The 19,709-nt window shown below is 47.7% G+C and overlaps 1 protein-coding gene across 1 annotated transcript in view; it reads left to right on the top strand.

Moving 5' to 3' along the window:
- Positions 1–8,277: 8,277 nt before the first annotated feature.
- LOC140409418 (sodium channel protein type 8 subunit alpha-like) overlaps positions 8,278–19,709 on the top strand; it is a 230,578-nt gene continuing 219,146 nt past the window's right edge. The window contains exons 1-3 of the mRNA XM_072497858.1: positions 8,278–8,304; positions 9,107–9,292; positions 19,493–19,676. Of these exons, the coding sequence (XP_072353959.1) occupies positions 8,278–8,304; positions 9,107–9,292; positions 19,493–19,676 (397 nt within the window). The remainder of the gene's footprint in view (positions 8,305–9,106; positions 9,293–19,492; positions 19,677–19,709) is intronic.

The raw sequence follows: 19,709 nt of genomic DNA, 5'->3' as shown, positions 1-19,709 counted from the left end.
TTTGCTGACTCAAGCTACCCTCCTCCATAATTAAAATCCGGCACAAGGTATTTCTGGCTGAGAATTTCTCAAATTGAGGAGATGATGAGATGGAAGCCAATAGAGGTTAGCAAACACAAGGTTGGTGGCTGAACAGGACTTGGTGCAAGTAAGGATATGGGCCAGCAGCGCTTTACTTAATCTCAAGATCTCAAATTTACAGAGGTGCAAGATGGGAGGCTGGTCAGCTAAGCACTGGAATAGACAGATCTGGAGCTAAAGGAGGCAAGGGTTAAGGGTTCCAGCCAGAGGCAGATTTTTAGTGAAACACACTGCGCTGCAGCGTAGGGAGGCCCCATATGGAGAGGTGACTGTTGTGGCGGGAACACCTTGGGAACACCAATCAGAACCCTGGTAGCTCTAAATTTTCTGATAGGCTCAGAATTAGCCTATCAGCAGGAAATACAGACAAATATCGGGCTCTGATTGGGGGACTCCCCTTTAGAGTGGAAAAACAACTTGCCAAACGTTGAGAGTTGGTGGAGACTTAGAGAAATTCAGACATGGATCTCCCGAATTGGTGCAAAGTTTCTGAACTTTAATTGAGTAAAGGTGCAAAGCATCAGCCAGATTTCTAGCATTCAGTCTGGTGGCAGCCTGAGGCAAAAGTGTAGTCGCCGACCTAACATGGGGGTGCGAGCCTGCGAAGCCTTCAACAAGACAAGGAGGAGACCATGACACCCATGGCATCAAGGGGAGCAGTGGAGCTACTCTCTACCTTCAGGCCAGGGCTGAGAAGGGAGGGTGGACAGACAACCAACCAGAAAGAATAGAGGCCACCAGGCCAGATAGCCAGGACCACACACACAGTCGCCGAGGCTCGAGGTCCGGCCCATCTGAGCAAGAGCCAAGAGGTGAGCAACACAGCGTTGGGCGGTGTGAAAATGGTCAGGTGGGCGCGGCATCGTGTCTCAGGCCAGCAGGAATGCAGCGACTCAACCAGAGGCCAGCCAGGCAGGGTTGAGAGTGAGAGGGCTGGCCGCTGCAAGCAGACCAGGCAGCGGGAGAGAGCAGAGGGCAGACCAGATAGACAGCAGCAGCAACCAGGCAGCCAGCTAAGAGCATATATGGTCATTGAGAGTTGAGTCCGGTCACCCGAGCGAGAGGTGAGCAGACCCGCAGTCGGGAGGTGTGAAGAGATCAGGCCAGCATTGGCATTGTGTCTCGGGAATTGGGATGCAGCGGCCAACGGGAGCAATCACTGGGGATGGGGCTCCATGTCATTGGGAACAAGCTGTCACATTACCAGGGGGAAGGGCTTGATGAGGGGCCCCCACAAAGAGGGGGAGCGCGGGGCCCCCAAAAGTGTAAGTCCGCCTCTGGTTCCAGAGCCAATAAACTGAGACAGGGGCTAAAATGGATTATGTTATGGAGATGGGAGTAAGCAGTCTTGATCCTCATGCTCCAATATCCAAGGGCCTCAACCAATGTTTGTAAATCAATCTCCCTGATAACACCAGTTGTGTAGCACCCCATTTTTCTGTGTGATCTGCGGGTGTTACATAAATGGTTTATCTAGCCTTGTCCATCACAGCTCTGCCTTCCTGTCCATCACACTTCAAATGTCACACTTGAGTTTATATAACATGTTTCAAAAAAAGTTATTTGAAAAAAAGGAGCTACCCGTGCTATACAGGAAGCCTTGAAGTCAGGAAATATGCTGTGCCACACTTTTACCCACTTCCCGCGCAGCCCATGGGGTGGTCTGGTGAATCCTCCACATCACTGCTATTATAATGGTGCTGTCAGAGGCCAGTTAAGGAGGAGGAGTCAGGGAAGGGGCATCAGGCTCACTGTTGTGGGCAATCCATGAGCTACTCAAACTCCAGCCCCCTCCGGAAGTCATCCCTTCACCACTGTGGCTTCCCAATTCTCACTTTCCCATCTACCTGTGAGTCAATGCATCTACTGGGCCAAAACCCTGCAATAAAAACTAGCAACAGAAACCTCTCTGTAACATCTTTGTCCAACAAGATATCCAATTATACAGCCAACATGAACTATTCGTCATTGTGCATTCTCTTAGTGCCTGTCTTGTGGTTGACTTTGCCTATCCCAGCGCTCCCGGCACCTGCAGCATGTCTGGTGGAAGGCTGCTGACTTTCATTGAGAGAGTGAGCTGATGGCCTTACAGGATGATCTCAAGCAACTTGAGGCCTTGAGGGCCCAGCCTTAGACACCTCATCATGGGCCTTCTGGCTGAGAGGCATCAGCAGAAGTACTGGTGAAGCAACAGTGGTCAGAGCAACAGTGCTATCCTCCTGAAAGAGGACAGCAGGCTGGTGCTGAAGAACAGTTTGCTGAACAACAGTGACAGCTTGCGTACCCCTTTGAACGCTGGGATTCACAGCTATAGTAACAGCAGTCTGAGCCTGAATGGCAACAAGCATCGATCTCATGACCTTGGGTGAGCTTCCACTGCAGCTGCCAGGTGCTAGGTTGCCAGGTATGGTTCTCATGGTGAGGAGCGGGGGATGAAGGGGTGATGGTTTATATCCCCAAGTTCTGCTCCGTGTTCCTAGCTTGCATAATGAAATGCAGAGAGCATTTGAAAATAGACGTTTAACAAACCATGAGTTACACATTTTGATGCTGATCATGCACTATGTTGTTACTAGTATTGGTTAACAGTAAGTGTATTTCTGTCTTTTTTAAAAATAACCATGTTTGCTGAATTATTTTCCAGCGTGCAAAAGATAATAATCTTAATCCAAAAGACAGGTTTCGTCAATGTGGAAGGAAGCTGACTCGGGGTTTCTCTATGGATTCTGTAATATCATGGGCAAACGAAATTTCACAGCTCAGTGAGTTGACATTGGAATATCTGTGAATCAATTGTTTTAATTAGTATTGGCATTTGTAACATTTGTCCTATCAAACGCACAAGTACTTTCTGCCCTTTTCACATAAGCCTATAATCCTTAACTTTGGTCTCTCTTTTGAAAATACTTGTTTGGGATAAATAACGTTGGAAGCTTCTGAATTTTAACTGAGGGCTTTATTATTGATCACACAATTGGAGAAAACATTCCACGCCAAGACAAGTTGGAATATAGAAACATATTTCAGCTTGAAAATATATTTCATCTAGTAGAGTGCAAAACAGACAAGAGAAGTATTGGCACTAGTTTTGGCAAAAGCTACTTACTTTGTCAACATTTCACTCTGAAATCAAGCTTTTTAAATATTTTTTAGTCATCAGGGGCGCGATTTTCCGACACCCCACCGGGTCGGAGAATCGCCAGGGGCTGGCGTGAATCCCGCCCCCGCCGGTTGCCGAATTCTCCGGCACCGGATATTCGGCGGGGGCGGGAATCGCACCGCACCGGTTGGCGGGCCCCCCCTGGCGATTCTCCGGCCCGGATGGGCCGAAGTCCCGCTGCTAGAATGCCTGTCCCGCCGGTGTGGATTAAACCACCTCTCTTACCGGCGGGACAAGGCGGCGCGAGCGGGCTCCGGGGTCCTGGGGGGGGCGCGGGGCGATCTGACCCCGGGGGGTGCCCCCACGGTGGCCTGGCCCGCGGTCGGGGCCCACCGATCCGCGGGCGGGCCTGTGCCGTGGGGGCACTCTTTTCCTTCCGCCTTCGCCACGGTCTCCACCATGGCGGAGGCAGAAGAGACTCCCTCCACTGCGCATGCGCGGGGATGCCGTGAGCGGCCGCTGACGTTCCCGCGCATGCGCCGCCCGGCAATGTCATTTCGCGCCATCTGGCGGGGCGGAAATCAGTCCGGCGCGGGCCTAGCCCCTCAAGGTTAGGGGGCGCAATTCTCCTTAATCGGCGCGATGTCCGCCGACTGGCGCCAAAAACGGCGCAAATCAGTCCGGCATCGCACCGCCCCAAAGGTGCGGAATCCGCCACACCTTGAGGGGCCGAGCCCTAACCTTGAGGGGCTAGGCCCTCGCCGGACTGATTTCCGCCCCACCAGCTGGCGGGAAAGGCCTTTGGTGCCCTGCCAGCTGGCGCGAAACTGGCTTTGCCGGGTGGCGCATGCGCGGGAGCGTTAGCGGGGGTCTCTTCCGCCTCCACCATGGTGGAGACCGTGGCGAAGGTGGAAGGAAAAGAGTGCCCCCATGGCACAGGCCCGCCCACGGATCGGTGGGCCCTGATCGCGGGCCAGGCCACTGTGGGGGCACCCCCGGGGCCAGATCGCCCCGCGCCCCCCCAAGGACGCCGGAGCCCGCCTTGTCCCGCCGGTAAGAGAGGTGGTTTAATCCACGCCGGCGGGACAGGCATTCCAGCAGCGGGACCTCGGCCCATCCGTGCTGGATAATCACCGGGGGGGGGCCCGCCAACCGGCGCAGCGCGATTCCCGCCCCCGCCGAATATCCGGTGGTGGAGAGTTCGGCAACCGGCGGGGGCGGGATCACGCCCGCCCCCGGCGATTCTCCGACCCGGCAGGGGGTCGGAGAATCTCGCCCAGGGCTCGGCCGCTCAAGGGACGGAGGATTCCGCACCTTTGGGGCGGCGCGATGCCGGTCTGATTCGCGCCGTTTTTGGCGCCGGTCGGCGGACATCGCGCCAATTGCAGAGAATCCCGCCCCAGGTTAAAATGACAGTAAGCTGTTACATTTTTTCACAAACTTTATGGGCAACAATGAAATGAACTTGCTTTCGAATTGAGACAATGGTTGTCAGTGGTCAAGGTATTTGACTAGCAATGGTTTGCACCATAGGTTAGTGGAATTCCCAGTGTAGGGTTGCACTGATGTCATCAAACTGTCCGTGCAACAAATTATGCCAAAGGATTCTCACAGACAGCCTACCAGGAAGTGAAAAACACTAAAATCAAAGTACTTTTTAAAAAAGTGAGTGCGGCTCCAACAATGCTCCAGAACTTGACACCATTCAAGACAAAGAAATCCACTTGATTGGCACCCTATCCACCAGCATAAACAGTTACTCCCTCCATCGCTGACACACAGTGACAGCTGTGTGTACCATAGAAGAGATGCACTGAAACAACTCACCAAGCATCCTTTGACACCAACTTTGAAACCCGCAACCTCTACCTGCACGAAAGACAAGGGCAGCAGATCCTTGAGAACACCACCATTTTTAACTTCCCATCCAAATCACACATCATCTGTGTCCCCAGAGCATTAGTCTGGGCCTGTGGATTCCCAAGCCAGTGACATTACCACTACACTGCCTGTCCTGCTTTATCACTTCTTGGATACTGGCAGGCCTGCTGAATATTACTCACATTTTTGCTTTGGTTTCAGAATTCCAGCATTCACAGTACTTTGCTTCTGTTTATTTAATAATATTGATCTGAGTACTAGGCCAGTGCTATTGTTTACACTTTTGAATTTTTCATGTTTTTCCTGCAGGTGAAGGTGAAGAAACTGATAACCAAAAGAAGTCAAAATGTTATACATTCAAAAAAAGATTGAAGCGAAAGTTTTGTTCTTGGACCTGTTGTCCAACATTTTTAAGACTACAGGAATATTTAGTGATACTTGTTTCACACCCAATTTTTGAAGGGGTGATTACTATCTGCATCCTAATAAATACTCTTCTGCTATCAATAGACTACCATCAAGCACCTTACTCTCATGCACTAGAAAGTGGGAACACTGTAAGTACTGTACAAGATAAGCACATAGTAAACACAAGGTATGTGATGTATCCATTATATTCGATGTAATAAAACTTGAGAGCCACAACAATCCACTGCAATTCTGGGATGTTTCTGTTTTTGCACTAGTCTGCAAGAATGGACAAAAACTAGGCGAGGACGCAGATATGCAATGAGCTATTGGAGGTGAAGTCTCTGCCCATTCCAAACATAGCATCATCACGTGGGTGTCAGGACTTCCTGCTTCAGGGTTTCCTGAATCCTGCACACAGTATGTGTGAGTGGCAATGCACCTGGTCAGACCCATCATACCTAATCTAGGAGCAGAAAACCTTGAACTCTAGGCTGAGATTCGACCTGAAACCCCAACTAATTAAAAGGGGTAGTAATCTTTTTAAGATGCAGATCCTGCATCAAGATGAGTCCAGTCATACATTTCCAACCCAAACAATCTTCAGTTCAAATTCTGGGGTCAAATATAGCTGAATTTTTACTTTAAAACAGATGTGACATCACAAGCTGGATTCTCTGATTTGGAGACTATGGCGTGGGAACGATGGCATTTTACGCCTGGAAAACTGGGGCAAAACGGCCACCGATTCCCCATTTTGCTGGGGGCTAGCAGGAAGGCAACGTAGAGCACCCGGCTCTAGATGTTGATATGGCCCGGAGAATTGCCGGGTCCGTAACCACACATGCGCACAGCGGCGACCTGCAGCGGCCGTGCTTCATGGCAGATGCCGCTCACGAGCCCGGCCCGTGAAATAGTCCCCCCCCCTTCGGCCAGCTCTCACACCTTGGACCGTCCCACCGCAGTGCCCCCAGCCCCAAATAATGTCCCCTTTACCTGTGGATCGGCCCTCCCCCGACTGTGGCGGCGCTGGACTGAGTCCGCAGCCGCCACACTGAGTTCCCGACGGATGAGACCACACGCGACCCACGTCGTCGGGAACTCGGTCGGTCGGGGGCATAGCATCGGGGGATGGGCCTCAGGCATTGGCCTGGTGCCGTGATACATGGAGGGGATGGTGCATCGCGGAAGCGGCTCCGCCCCCAATTCTTTATTTTTAAAATATTTTTATTCTTCTCCTTTTTCACATTTCCCCCAAACTTTATACCCACCAACAATAAACAATAATCAGCAACAAATATGTCAATCCCCGTATCAATAACAACAATCCCATCCTCCCACCAAACCCCAAACATTAGCCCGCATGTTCACACAAACAAATGACAAAAAGGAATTAGGGATAACCCATAGTCGCCATTAACACACACAGCCCCCCTCCCCCCACCCCCCACCCACATGCACCAATTAATGTTCGATGTTATCCAGTTCTTGAAAGTGCATAATGAATAATGCCCATGAATTGTAGAACCCCTCCATCCTTCCCCTCAGTTCAAACTTAACCTTCTCAAGAGTCAAGAATTCCAACAGGTCCCCCCCGCCACGCCAGGGCACAGGGTGGAGAGGTTGCTCTCCAACCTATCAGGATCCGCCTTTGGGCGATCAACGAGGCGAAGGCTACAACATCTGCCTCCGCACCCATTTCCTGGCTGCTCCGACACCCTGAATATGGCCTCCCGGGGGCCCGGGTCCAGTTTCACGGGCACCACTTTAGAAATAACCCTAAAAACCTCCTTCAGTAATGCTCTAGCTTTGGACAGGACCAAAACATATCAACATGATTAGCGCCCCCCCCCCCCCCCCCCCCCCCCCCCCCGCAACGTTCACACATATCTTCTACTCCTTCAAAGAATCGGCTCATCCTCGCCCTCGTGAGGTGTGCTCTGTATACCACCTTCAGCTGTATCAGCTCCAACCTCGCGCACCAGGTGGAGGCATTCACTCTCTGGAGCACCTCACACCAGAACCACTCCTCCATGTCCTCTCCCAACTCTTTCTCTCACTTTGCTTTGATCCCTTCCAGTGGTGCCTTCTCCTCTTCCAAAATAGCCCCGTAAACCGCTGACACTACCCCCTTCTCCAGTCCCCTTGTCGTCAGCACCTCCTCCAGCAATGTGGAGGCCGGCTCCTATGGGAAGCTCTGTATCTCCTTTCTGGCAAAAACTCAAACCTGCATGTGCCACCCCCGATTCTGTCGGGAATTTGGATTCTCCGGCCCGTCGCCGAACGCGATTTCGGCGTCGGCAACCAGAGAATCCAGCCACACATTTCTGCTAATAGACGGAGAAAAATTAAATTCTAAATTCATTAATGGCCTGGATCTGGTTGAGATAGGCAACCAGTTCATGCTGCACAAGACTTTATCTGCATCCTTCGCTTAAAAGTCTTTCGAGAGTTTCTGAAAGTACGAGCTGTATATGGCACAGTGAGGGTAATGGACCAACACTATCTCCTTTATAAATAAGATTACATTTTTTTTAAAGAAACAGAGGAAGGGGGGTGGATTAGTCAAATTAAGTTCAGAAGGAGAAATAAAAAGAGAGAAAGAAAGATTGGATTAAGAAAGGGAGAAAGTAGAGACTGAAGGGGAAAGTAAGAAGAAATTTTATATTTGGCATTGTTAAAATCTCCATGAGCAATCTAGCACCTGAAGGAATGAGTCTCCCCAGTTAAAGTTGTTCAGTTTCTACACCAGAGATTGATTGGCACTGCATTAATCTGTGAGAATTTGTTGATGTGCTAAGCAGGAAATGTCATGGAAGGGTGCATTCACTGACGTAAGCACCCTGTTGAGGTCATTAGACTTCTTGTGGCACCACTGCCTGCTTCTTGAGTCCAGTCGCTGAAAATCGATCTCCGATAATCTGCTCCCAATTCCTTCTGAAGAAAGTCCTTAAAGGCTTTCCGCCCGTTGCAAAACCATAGTGTCTCTCCTCTTTCTTATCTATTTAGCTAAGGGCCCCAGCACTGATTCCATATGGTTGACAACCCTCTCTCTGCCCTGGTGTTCCATTTTTCTTCTTCAGATTTGCAGCAGCAGCAATCAGGAGAAGCCTTTTGGTGATTTGGTGCACCTTCTCTTTAAGACGGACGAACTGTCTTAAAGAATGAGAGCATGGTGATTGTACCATGTGCTATTTGGAAGCCAGCAGCATGGACCCCGCTCAGACCAACACTGCAGTTGAATAAACGTGGGATATTTACAGCCGTGCACCAAATCTGTCTTCTGTCTAACCCACAGCCCACATTTTTTAATTACATTTAGATATTACATATACAACAAGATATTATAATTGAATAATTTAGTGGAACATTTCACTGTTAAACTATTGTGATTTGGAAATTTCATTTCATTTCATATAGTAAAGAGCATAAGAATTTGTGAAAACAATTCGATGCAAATATCTTACCAAACCTTCACTAAAATAGGGGACAGGAATTTTGTATGAACATACATCAGACACAGCATCTATTCTGATTTTTGTTTATTAAAGTATGATTAAAAGTTTGACCCTCCATTGCATCTCTTATTTTTAGATTTGTTACTCACTGTCAATAATTGTTTCTCGTTTAATACAGGTTTTATCAATTATTTTTATAATAGAAGCTATTTTGAAGGTGACTGCACTAAATCCTATGCCCTATGTGAGAAATGGATGGAATGCATTTGATTTTATTATTGTTCTGCTGACTTGCTTAGAATGGGTGCTTTCCACAATAAATATTCCTACGCTTAAACTCTCCATGATACGATCACTGAGAATGGCAAGTACTTTTTATTTGTCTCCATGAAAACTTCATTAATTTGTTCTGTTACAATTGCTACTGTATTGAAAATGCTTCAACAATGATCTGTGAATACACTTAAAAAATATATTTCGACTTTACCTGTTTTGTTGGGTAACTATTGTTAGTTTCATAGTATATATATCATGCAATTATAATGATAAGCCATATTCAAACTAAGGCCAGAATTTTCCGACCATTGGGATTCTCTTTTCCCACTGGAAGCCCCACCCCCTGCCTGTGGGTTTCCCGGCAGTGTGGGTGGCTTCAATGGGAACTCTCATTGTCAAGTGGCGGGAAGAGAGAATCCCGCCACCAGCGAACGGCGCACGGCCGAGAAACACGCAGTTGGTGTACTGGAGAATCCCGCCCTAGATATTGTTGTCAAAACCTTACACAGGAGATAGTTTTCTCCTCTCCCCCCTGCCCTGAACTCACTGTTTTTTTACTTTGGTCACATTAGTTGTCAAACCTCACCAAATGCCCATTATTCAGGGTAAACAGCAAAACCAGCTAAACCTGGCACCTGGTTCCTCCCAATAGCTGCCAGTGGCCTTCATAATTAACTGCATTGAAATCCAACTGAGATGGGGATGGATCTTTTGTGGGTTGTTAAGGAGGCCAGACACACTGAATATAGCTTGACAGTAAGAGGATGGGCTCAGACATACTCTACTATGCAGGACCCAACTGAGAGACTCTAGATTTGAAAGGGCTCTTCTGATCCCATTCTCCTAATGCCAACGACATTTCAGTTGTAGTTGGGGGCTTTGCCACCACAAGTCCATAGGCGAATTGCTGAATTGGGAATGAAACATAGAATAGATGGAATAAGCAAAATACTGCAGATGAATGTCTGGATTCTGTGCTAATTTGTGGGTGTTCTTCTGGGCTTCCCCTGGAATTATATTCATGGAGCACCAAGAGCATTGTGTGGGTGCATGAGGGAAACAATTAAAAGTAATCAAAACATTCAAGTATCCAAGAGATTTTTATTCAATAATTTTTCAGAAATTAGATTTTTTTTTCCAGACAACTGTAACTTGGCCAAATCAATATTAATAAGCATTAATAGTCACAAAATGGAAGTTGATAGATTATACTGTCCTCTTAATACCACCACCATTTCTAAAGGGGCCTATCACTTGGCATCCAAAGTGTCCACCTGTTTCAGGTGGTTGGCCCTTTTATTATGGAAATTGGGGTTCAATAACATGTATTGGAGACAGGTGTATGGAATGTGTGCTGTTTATGATCTGACTAGTTTGTCTGGCAATGCAACCAAAGACCAAGAATAATGGGCTGGATTCTCCGGCCCCCGAATCCAGAATCGCGGCTGGCACCGGGGCGGAGAATCCATTTCCCCGCACGAAATCAGGGCTGGCAGTGGTTCCCCGATTCTGCAGGCCCCGAAAAGCTGCCGCGCCGCCGAGCACCTACCTAGGGCCATTGCTGGAGGCCCGCTCCGCCCCCCCTGACCGGCCGAAGTCCCGATGGCATGGATCTAATGTGGTCCAGCCAGTCAGGAAACTAGTGTGGTGGCTGCGGACTCAGTCTGTGGTCGCCCTGGTCAGGGGCGGGCCGATCGGAGGGCAGGGGGGCCTTATACGTGGCCGGGGAATTTTTGGGTGGGCGGTCCAGGTCGGGGGCGCAGCCGATCGGGGGATCTATTTTTAGGGTCCAGCTCTGAGTCCGCCATGGAGCATGATGCGGCCGCTGGAGACCGCCGCCGTGCGCATGCACGGCCTCCGAAGCTGCTAGATTTATGCTGGGTCCCTGCTAGCCTCCTGCCGGGCTAGGAATATGTGGCCTTTCACGGCAGTTTTTTTGGTACGGAAGTCCACAGTTTTGACGCAGGGTTGGGGACATAGTCCCAAAAACAGAGAATCCAGCCCAGTGTGTTTTAAATTATTTTAACCTGGAGTATGTTATTCAGTTGTAAGATGGTTACCATATAAAGTAGTATACCTATCACAGGAGTTGCACACATAACCAACATTTCAGCAAACTGGACATACAAGATGGTGATTTAGAATGAAGTAGAAGAGTCAATTATGAAGGGGAGATTATGGGAAAATCCTCACACTTCCCCAAGCATTCCTGTGTTTCGGCATCAGGAGCATACATTTGCCTGTTTTTTCCTTTCATTTGCTGATGAACCTGCTCTATGTTCTGCTTTTTACGTCAACTTCCTATCTTTTTTTTAATAAATATTTTTATTCTCCTTTTTCACATTTTCATCATATTTACAACAACAAATAATTATCAATAACAACAAATACAATGCCAATCCCCGAGCCAACAATCCCCTCATCCCACCCACCTTCAAACAGCTCCCAACATATTGAATACAAAACACCAATGAAAAAGAATCATCAGTAATTTATACATTCCAAACCCCCCGCCCAATGTTCGATGTCATCCAATTTGTCAAAATGCATGATGAACAAGGCCCATGAGTTGTAGCACCCTTCCATTCTCCCCCTCAACTAGACCCCCCACTCACCATCTCCCTCCTTGATCGTCATCTCCCTCCCACTCACTGACCCACTCACCATCTCCCTCCCACTCACTGACCCACTCACCATCTCCCTCCCACTCACTGACCCACTCACCATCTCCCTCCCACTCACTGACCCTCCCACTCACCATCTCCCTCCCACTCACTGACCCGCTCACCATCTCCCTCCCACTCACTGACCCGCTCACCATCTCCCTCCCACTCACTGACCCACTCACCATCTCCCTCCCACTCACTGACCCACTCACCATCTCCCTCCTCACTGACTCTCCCACTCATTATCTCCCTCCCACTCACTGACCCTCCCACTCACTATCTCCCTCCCACTCACTGACCCTCCCACTCACTATCTCCCTCCCACTCACTGACCCTCCCACTCACTATCTCCCTCCCACTCACTGACCCTCCCACTCACTATCTCCCTCCCACTCACTGACCCTCCCACTCACTATCTCCCTCCCACTCACTGACCTTCCCACTCACTATCTCCCTCCCACTCACTGACCCTCCCACTCGCCATCTTCCTCCCATTCACTGATCCTCCTGCTTGCCATTTCCCTCCCACTTGTGACCCTCCAGCTCACTGACCCTCTGCTCGCTGCTTCTCTCCTCAACCTGCCCACTTGGAGCCACTGTCACTCCCTCGCTAGATTCCGGCCTCCTCCTACCCCTCTCGCAAGCCCTAACTCATGGTGAGGGTGAAGGGAATAGAAAGCGAGCGAGAGGGCAGCGGCGAGTGGTGGGGTGGGGCCAGTGAGCAGGAGGTAGGGTCAAGGAGCGGGAGGGATGAGGTCAATGAGTGGGAGGGATGAGGTTAACAAGCAGGAGGCTAGTGGCAGCAAGTAAGAGGGTGAGGGAGGGGAACAGGGAGCGGGAAGGTTGGTGAACAATGGGGTTGGGATTGGGAAGCATATTGGAACATAATAGCTTCTTTTAATTTCCATTACAAACATTCACTGATTTATTTAAGATGGATAATCTGTTATGGTTTTATTAATATTGCTGGGAGTAAGTTTTTAATCACCAAAAACTAGGAGTGTTCAATCCTCCATGTGAGTAACTGTGTGCATTTCTCGATTTCTTCGGGCCTGATTTTCCAGTCCATTCTGTCGGCAAGATCTTCCAGTCTCACCGAGGTCAACGGAGTTTTGAATGGCTCGTTGCGTCCACTATGGGGGAAGCCGCAACAGCGGGACTGAAAAATCCCATCCTTAGAAAACAACTTTTGATTTGTCTGTGCACCTCAGAAAATGAAGGGCACAACTCCAGACCCATTTGCGTATTGCCCTCTGTAATTGTTTGTCCGGCACCCAAATGTATATCTACCTCCCCAGTCCCCCCCCCCCCCCCCCCCCCCCCCCAAACAGATGCCTACTTATGTGTTGTAAATAATATTGCCAATTGTACAGAGTTGCTGCTGTTGAGCTGGTGCATAATACCTTACCAGTTATTTTATTTTGTTTTTATTTCTTTTTTATTATTATTTATTTATTTATTTATTTGGTATGTTTGTGTGTGCCCTTCTCTTCTATATATGTATATTTATCTTATTCTGTGTACATAATGGTAAATATACTTTGTTCAAAAACCCAATATAAAACATTTATTAAAAAAAGAAAATGAAGGGCATTTAGGGCAGCACGGCGGTGCAGTGGTTAGCACTGCAGTCTCACGGCGCCGAAGACTCGGGTTCGATCCCGACCCCGGATCACTGTCCGTGAGGAGTTTGAACATTCTCCATGGGACTGCGTGGGTTTCACCCCCACAACCCAAAGATGTGCAGGGTAGGTGGATTGGCCACGCTAAATTGCCCCTTATTTTGAAAAAAATAATTGGGTACTCTAAATTTTAAAACAAGAAATTGAAGGCAATTTAAAGAGAATCCCACCAGTGCATTGGTTCAATCTCCCAATTCTGATCACTAATTGACAAAAATATTGTAAAGGTTATCATTCATTGTCAAAAGTGAAAAAATGAACTATAACAACCAACAGTCATTAGACAAGGGTGCAGAGTATGAGGAAAAGTCGAGAAGCTATGCTCAGTGTGTATCGAACCTTGGTTACCTCACACCTGATGAACTGTGCACAGTTACTAATGTGTTTATTTTTATAATTTTTTGTGTGATTTACGTACCAAGCTACCTATCTGCAGGGATAAATCTCAATAAGTATATTCAAAATTCTACTTGTGGCCTGATCAAAATTTTCCAAAAATCCCAATTGGAAATGTTTCCAGTGAATACCACTGGAGTAAAAGTTTTGAATTGGGGGAAGGCACATTTTGCAGGAATGAGAAGAGACTTGGCTGAGGTAGACTGGACAGCACTGCTAGAGGATAAATGGGTAGAAACCAGTGGGAAGCTTTTATAAGGCTACGAAGGAGTCCACACCAAGTAGTTCAAAGAAATTTAGTTTATTTAAAATAACTATTGTATGCATCACAGTCGATCCCAACTGGATCTGCCTTACCAGGGCCAAATTGGCCATCTTCATAAACCACACAACTATGGATTGTTTAGAGGTCCCCCGCCACCTGAACGAGGAAGCTCATATTCTGCAAGGTTCACAGGGAAGTTAATTGTTCCCACCCTGTAAGATACTTGTGAGTTATAACAGAAATACTAAACACCAAGATCCAAAGATGAAAGAGTGCTACTGCCAAATCTAGACCCCCCCTGATTGTCTAGAGGAATACAAGGGCAGATCAAACAGAAAAAGAAAGTGTACGATAGGCACAAAGCACTGCAGATAGCCTAGACGAGTATGGGAAGTGCAGAGACGAAGTAAGAAAGGAAAAGAGAGAACAGGATAAAACATTTACAAGTAAAGTTAAAGAAAACTCAAAGATGTTTTACCAATATATTAATGGTAAAAGGTTGGTTATGGAAAAAATGGGACCCATCAGAAATGGAGAAGGGAAGTTGTGTGTAGCTGCAGAGGCTGTGGGAAGAGTTTTAAATCAATATTTTGTCTTGTGTTTACAAAGAAAAGGGATGATGCAGATATAGTAGTCCAGGAGAAATACGGAGATATTGGACAGGATAATCATGACGAGAGAAGAAGTACTCAAAGGGTTGGAATCCTTGAAAGTTGATAAGTCGTCAGGGCCATATGGATGTCCAAGGTTGTTGAAGGAGGTCAGAGAGGAGATAGCAGATGTTCGGAGGATGATTTTCCAATCTTCACTAGATACAGGGCAGGTACTGGAGGGCTAGAGAAATGCAAACATAGTTCCATTGCTTAAAAAGGGATCGCAGGAAATGACAAACAATTATAGGCCAGTTAGTCTTAAGTTGGCGGTGCGCAAATTAATAGAATCAATCCTGAAAGATAGGATTAACTGTCACATAGAAAGGCATGGACTAGTCAGGTACAGTCAGCATGGATTTGTGAATGGAAGGTCTTGCCTCACAAAGTTGATTTGAATTCTTTGAGGAAGTGACAAGAAGAGTTGATGAAGGTAGTGCAGTGGATGTTGCGCACATGGATTTTAGCAAGGCGTTTGACAAGGTCTCACATGACAGATTGGTCAAAAATGTAAAAGTCCATGGGTTACAGGATAATGTTGAAAACTGGATTAAAAGTTGGCTTTTGTGGCAGATCCAGGCTGGTAACAGGAAACAAAGAATAATGGTCAATGGATGCCCTTGCGAATGGAAAATTGTTTCAAGTGGTGTTCCACAGGGCTCAGTGTTAGGACCCTTACTGTTTGTTATATATTAATGATTTGGACATGGACATGGGGTGCACTATTGGGAAATTTGCAGATGACACAAGTAGTGGATAGTTTTAATCTCTAAAACGATAGATATGTGTTGATGGAGTGGGGGGTAAAGTGGCAGATGGAAATTAATACAGGGAAGTGTGAGGTCATCCATTTCGGGAGGTCAAACAGTAATAGGAAGTACAAAATAAATGGGAATATTTGAGAGGGGTAGATGAAGAGAAAGAATCTTGGTGTACATGTACACAGGTCCCTAAAGGCAGCAGTTCAGGTAAACAAGGTTGTAAAGAAAGCACATGGAATACTCTCCTTCATTGACAGAAGTGTAGAATATAAAAGTAAGGAGAGAAATGCTGAAATTGTACAAAATACTGGTGAGGCCACAACTGGAGTATTGTGTGCAGTTCTGGTCACCACATTACGGGAAGGATGTAATTGCTCTGGAGAGAGTGCAGAGGCGGGTGACAAGAATATTACCAGGCCTAGAAAAGTGTAACTAAGAGGAGATTGGATAGGTTGGGGTTATTTTCCTTCAAACAAAGAAGGCTGAGGGTCACTTAATTGAGGTGTAAAAGGTTATGAGGGGAAGAGATAGAGTGGACAGGATAAGATTGTTTCCCTTGATGGAGGATTATAGAAGCAAGAGACATAGATTCAAGATAAGTGGCAGAGGGAGTAGAGGGGACATGACAAAGAACTTTTTTTATACATAGGGTAATGGGTGTCTGAATTCACTGCCTGAGTTGGTGGGCGAGTCAGAGATCCTAAACCCTTTTAAAAAGTACGTGGATCTGCAACTTAAGCGCTGTAAGCTATAGGTCTATGGGTGGGGTGCTGGAAAGTAGGATTAAACACATAGGTATCCTTGGGCTGGCATGGTCAAGGTGAGCCAAATGGCCTCCTTCTGTGCTGTAATTTTTCTATAGTTCCACATAGTGTTCCTTAAATGAGCTGAAGATCACCTTGATAACAGACCAAAAATCACCAGCAGCAGCCCTCTGTGCCAACTGCATTTGATCTACAACAGCAAATCAAAGGGTGGCTACTGGGTGACAAGTGTTTTCCACATGTCACGATTCATGATTCTAGTCCAGAACCCCCGCACAGGAGACAGACCATGAAAGCCACACTGACACAAGGAATATTATGGAGCACACCATGGAGTCTTCCAGCAACTCGGATGCTGCCTAGATTGTTCCAGGGGTATCCAGCAGTACTCAGCCAAGGTCTCAAAACCTGATGGGCAGGATTCTCCACTCCCGTGTCGAACTGCCCACGCCATCATGAATGCCGTCGTGAAACGGCCCTGATCCCGACCGATTCAGGGCCCAATAATGGGCTAGGAGCGGGGCCGCGTCATCTACTCTCGCCAGGCCTTGTCACCGCATAAAGGCAGCGCCGCATACATGACGCGGCCGGCACCGCGTAACTAGCGTCACCGGCCGGCGCCAACCCGCGCATGCATGGTTGCCGTCCTCTCTGAGTCCGCCCCACAAGAAGATGGCGGACGGATCTTGCGGGGCCGCGGAAGGAAGGAGGTCCTCCTTCAGAGAGGACGGCCCGACAATCGGTGGGCACCAATCGCGGGCCATGCCACATTTGAGGTACGCCCCGGTGCAGGATCCCCCCTCCCCCCCCCCACACCCCCACGCAGACCGCCCCCCCAGTGTTCCCGCGCTGTTCCCGACGGCAGCGACCAGGTGCGGACGGCGCCGGGGGAAACCCGCCGTTTTGGGCTGGCCACTCGGCCCATCCGGGCCTGAGAATAGCAGGGGTGCCGGAGAATCGCCATTTTGGGTGTCTCGGGCGATTCTCCGGCCTGCGGCCCGCGGAACTCGACGGGGCCGTTCCCACCGCTTGGGAGAATCGCAGGAGGGCGTCGGACCGGCGTCCCGGGAAATTTTGGCAACCCAGGCGATTCTCCCAACCGGCGCGGGAGTGGAGAATCTCGCCCAGGGTATTACATTGCATGCTGCATAACCCATAACTCTGCAAATTCTTCCTTTTCTTATAACAGTCTAATTCCCTTTTGAAAGTTTCAATTGAACCTGCCTCCTAGGCAGAGCATTCCAAACCTGAACCAGTCACTCTGTGAGAAAGATCTTCTTCATGTCGCTTTTGCTTCTTTTGCCAATTACTTTAAATCTGTGGCTTCTCATTCTCGATCACATTGTTCTTTCCCACAGAAATGAAAGCCAATTAAAAATGTATATTTCAATCAAAATTTATAAATTAATTTGTGACATAGTGCAGACACAAATAAACTAATCACCCTTGCTATATTCCCTTCCATGTGCCTTCGCCTCTCACTGCTACAAGGTGCTACCCCAGTGGCTGCCGCATGGTTGGTGGAAGGCTGTTAAGTGTCAGCTAAGAAGACTGCAGGGTGACCCCAAGCAACTCTAGGTTAGAAATGCTGAATTGACACAGCACCATTACAGCTTGAGCTACAGAAGTCTTGGCTGGCAAGCAACGGCAAGGGCACAGGTGGACTGACAAAAGTGGGAGCACACATGTCCTCCTGAGAAAAGGCAACAGGTGTTAATAGTAATCTGTTGGAGACCATGTTGTTGGAGTCCTATGATACCTTGGAAGCATCTTTTACCACATGTATCCACGGCCATGATGGCAGTAATCTGACCATTCATTACAGAAGCCTGCATTGCCACTGCAGCACTCAAACTTTTACTGGATACTGCTGGTGCAGCAATAAAGTTTGAGACATTTGCTATCAGGTACTGCAGTCTTTTGTGTCCAACAGTTGTGCTGATGAACATGACCCATTCTAGTTTGGAAAATGCCAAGTTGGTGCCAACTCCTCCATGCTCTTTGACATTGAGGGCATTGTTTCCAGCAAAGTTCCCAGTGCATTGAGCATTTAGGTGTGTAAACGCACCAGCCTTCTTATGTAGCCTGCCTCATCAAAGTCCTCATTTGTTTTTCAGCAGAACTAATGTGCAACATCGAGCTCTGATGAGCTGGCATCTGCACTATCAAAGAACAAAGAAGAAAGAAAAGTACAGCACAGGAACAGGCCCTTCGGCCCTCCAAGCCTGTGCCAGTCACAATGCCCTAACTTTAAAAAAACCTCCTCCTCTTACTCAGTCCGTATCCCTCTATTTGCTCCCTATTCTTGTACCCACCCAGATGCCTCTTAAATGTTGCTAATGTGCCTGCTTCCGCCACATCCTCTGGCAGTGGGTTCCAGGCACCCACCACTCTGCACGGTAGCACAGTGCTTAGCACAGTTGCTTCACAGCTCCAGGGTCCCAGGTTCGATTCCGGCTTGGATCACTGTCTGTGCGGAGTCTGCACGTTCTCCCCGTGTCTGCATGGGTTTCCTCCGGGTGCTCCGGTTTCCTCCCACAGTCCAAAGATGTGCAGGTTAGCTGGATTGGCCATGATAAATTGCCCTTAGTGTCCAAAAAAGGTTAGGTGGGGTTACTGGGTAATGGGGATAAGGTGGAGCTGTGGGCTTAATAAGGGTGCCCTTTTCAAGGGCCAGTGCAGACTCGCTTTGCCGAATGGCCTCCTTCAGCACTGTAAATTCTATGAATCTATGATTCTATGCATGAAAAACTTCCCCCCTCTCATCTTGAACCTGAGTCACCTTGTAATTGACACTTCCACCCTGGGAAAAAGCCTCTGATTTAAAGGGGCCATGCTATCACAGGTAGCTTCTGAATGGGAATGTCACTTGTGTTGCATTTTGAAAGCGTAACATTGAAATGCAAGATGCATGGTATGCCTTCAGTAAGTTTTCAGTTCACCCCATCGTTCATTGCAAACTATGAAAATCCTGAAGGGTACTTATTTAAACAGAATCAGGTGAATTAAAATAATTTCTAATGTTATCAAATGTTTTTATTCTTGTTAGACTGTGAAGCAACTCAAAATGTTCACTTCAAAATGTTGCTTTCTTTTAATAACAGCTTAGAGTCTTCAAACTAGCAAAGAATTGGAAAACACTGAACACGTTGATCAACATAATCTTCAAATCATTGAAAGAGATGGGAAATCTGACACTTATAGTCATCATAGTGATTTATATATTCACTGTAATAGGAATGCAGCTTGTCGGGCATGATTATGAAAATAAAGTAAGTATATTACAAAGTTTTACTTCTTTTGGCTGGTTATTAACTAGGT

The sequence above is a fragment of the Scyliorhinus torazame genome, chromosome 3 (assembly GCF_047496885.1).
Source record: "Scyliorhinus torazame isolate Kashiwa2021f chromosome 3, sScyTor2.1, whole genome shotgun sequence".
Taxonomy (NCBI): Eukaryota; Metazoa; Chordata; class Chondrichthyes; order Carcharhiniformes; family Scyliorhinidae; genus Scyliorhinus; species Scyliorhinus torazame.
This window is presented reverse-complemented; position numbering and strand designations above follow the sequence as displayed.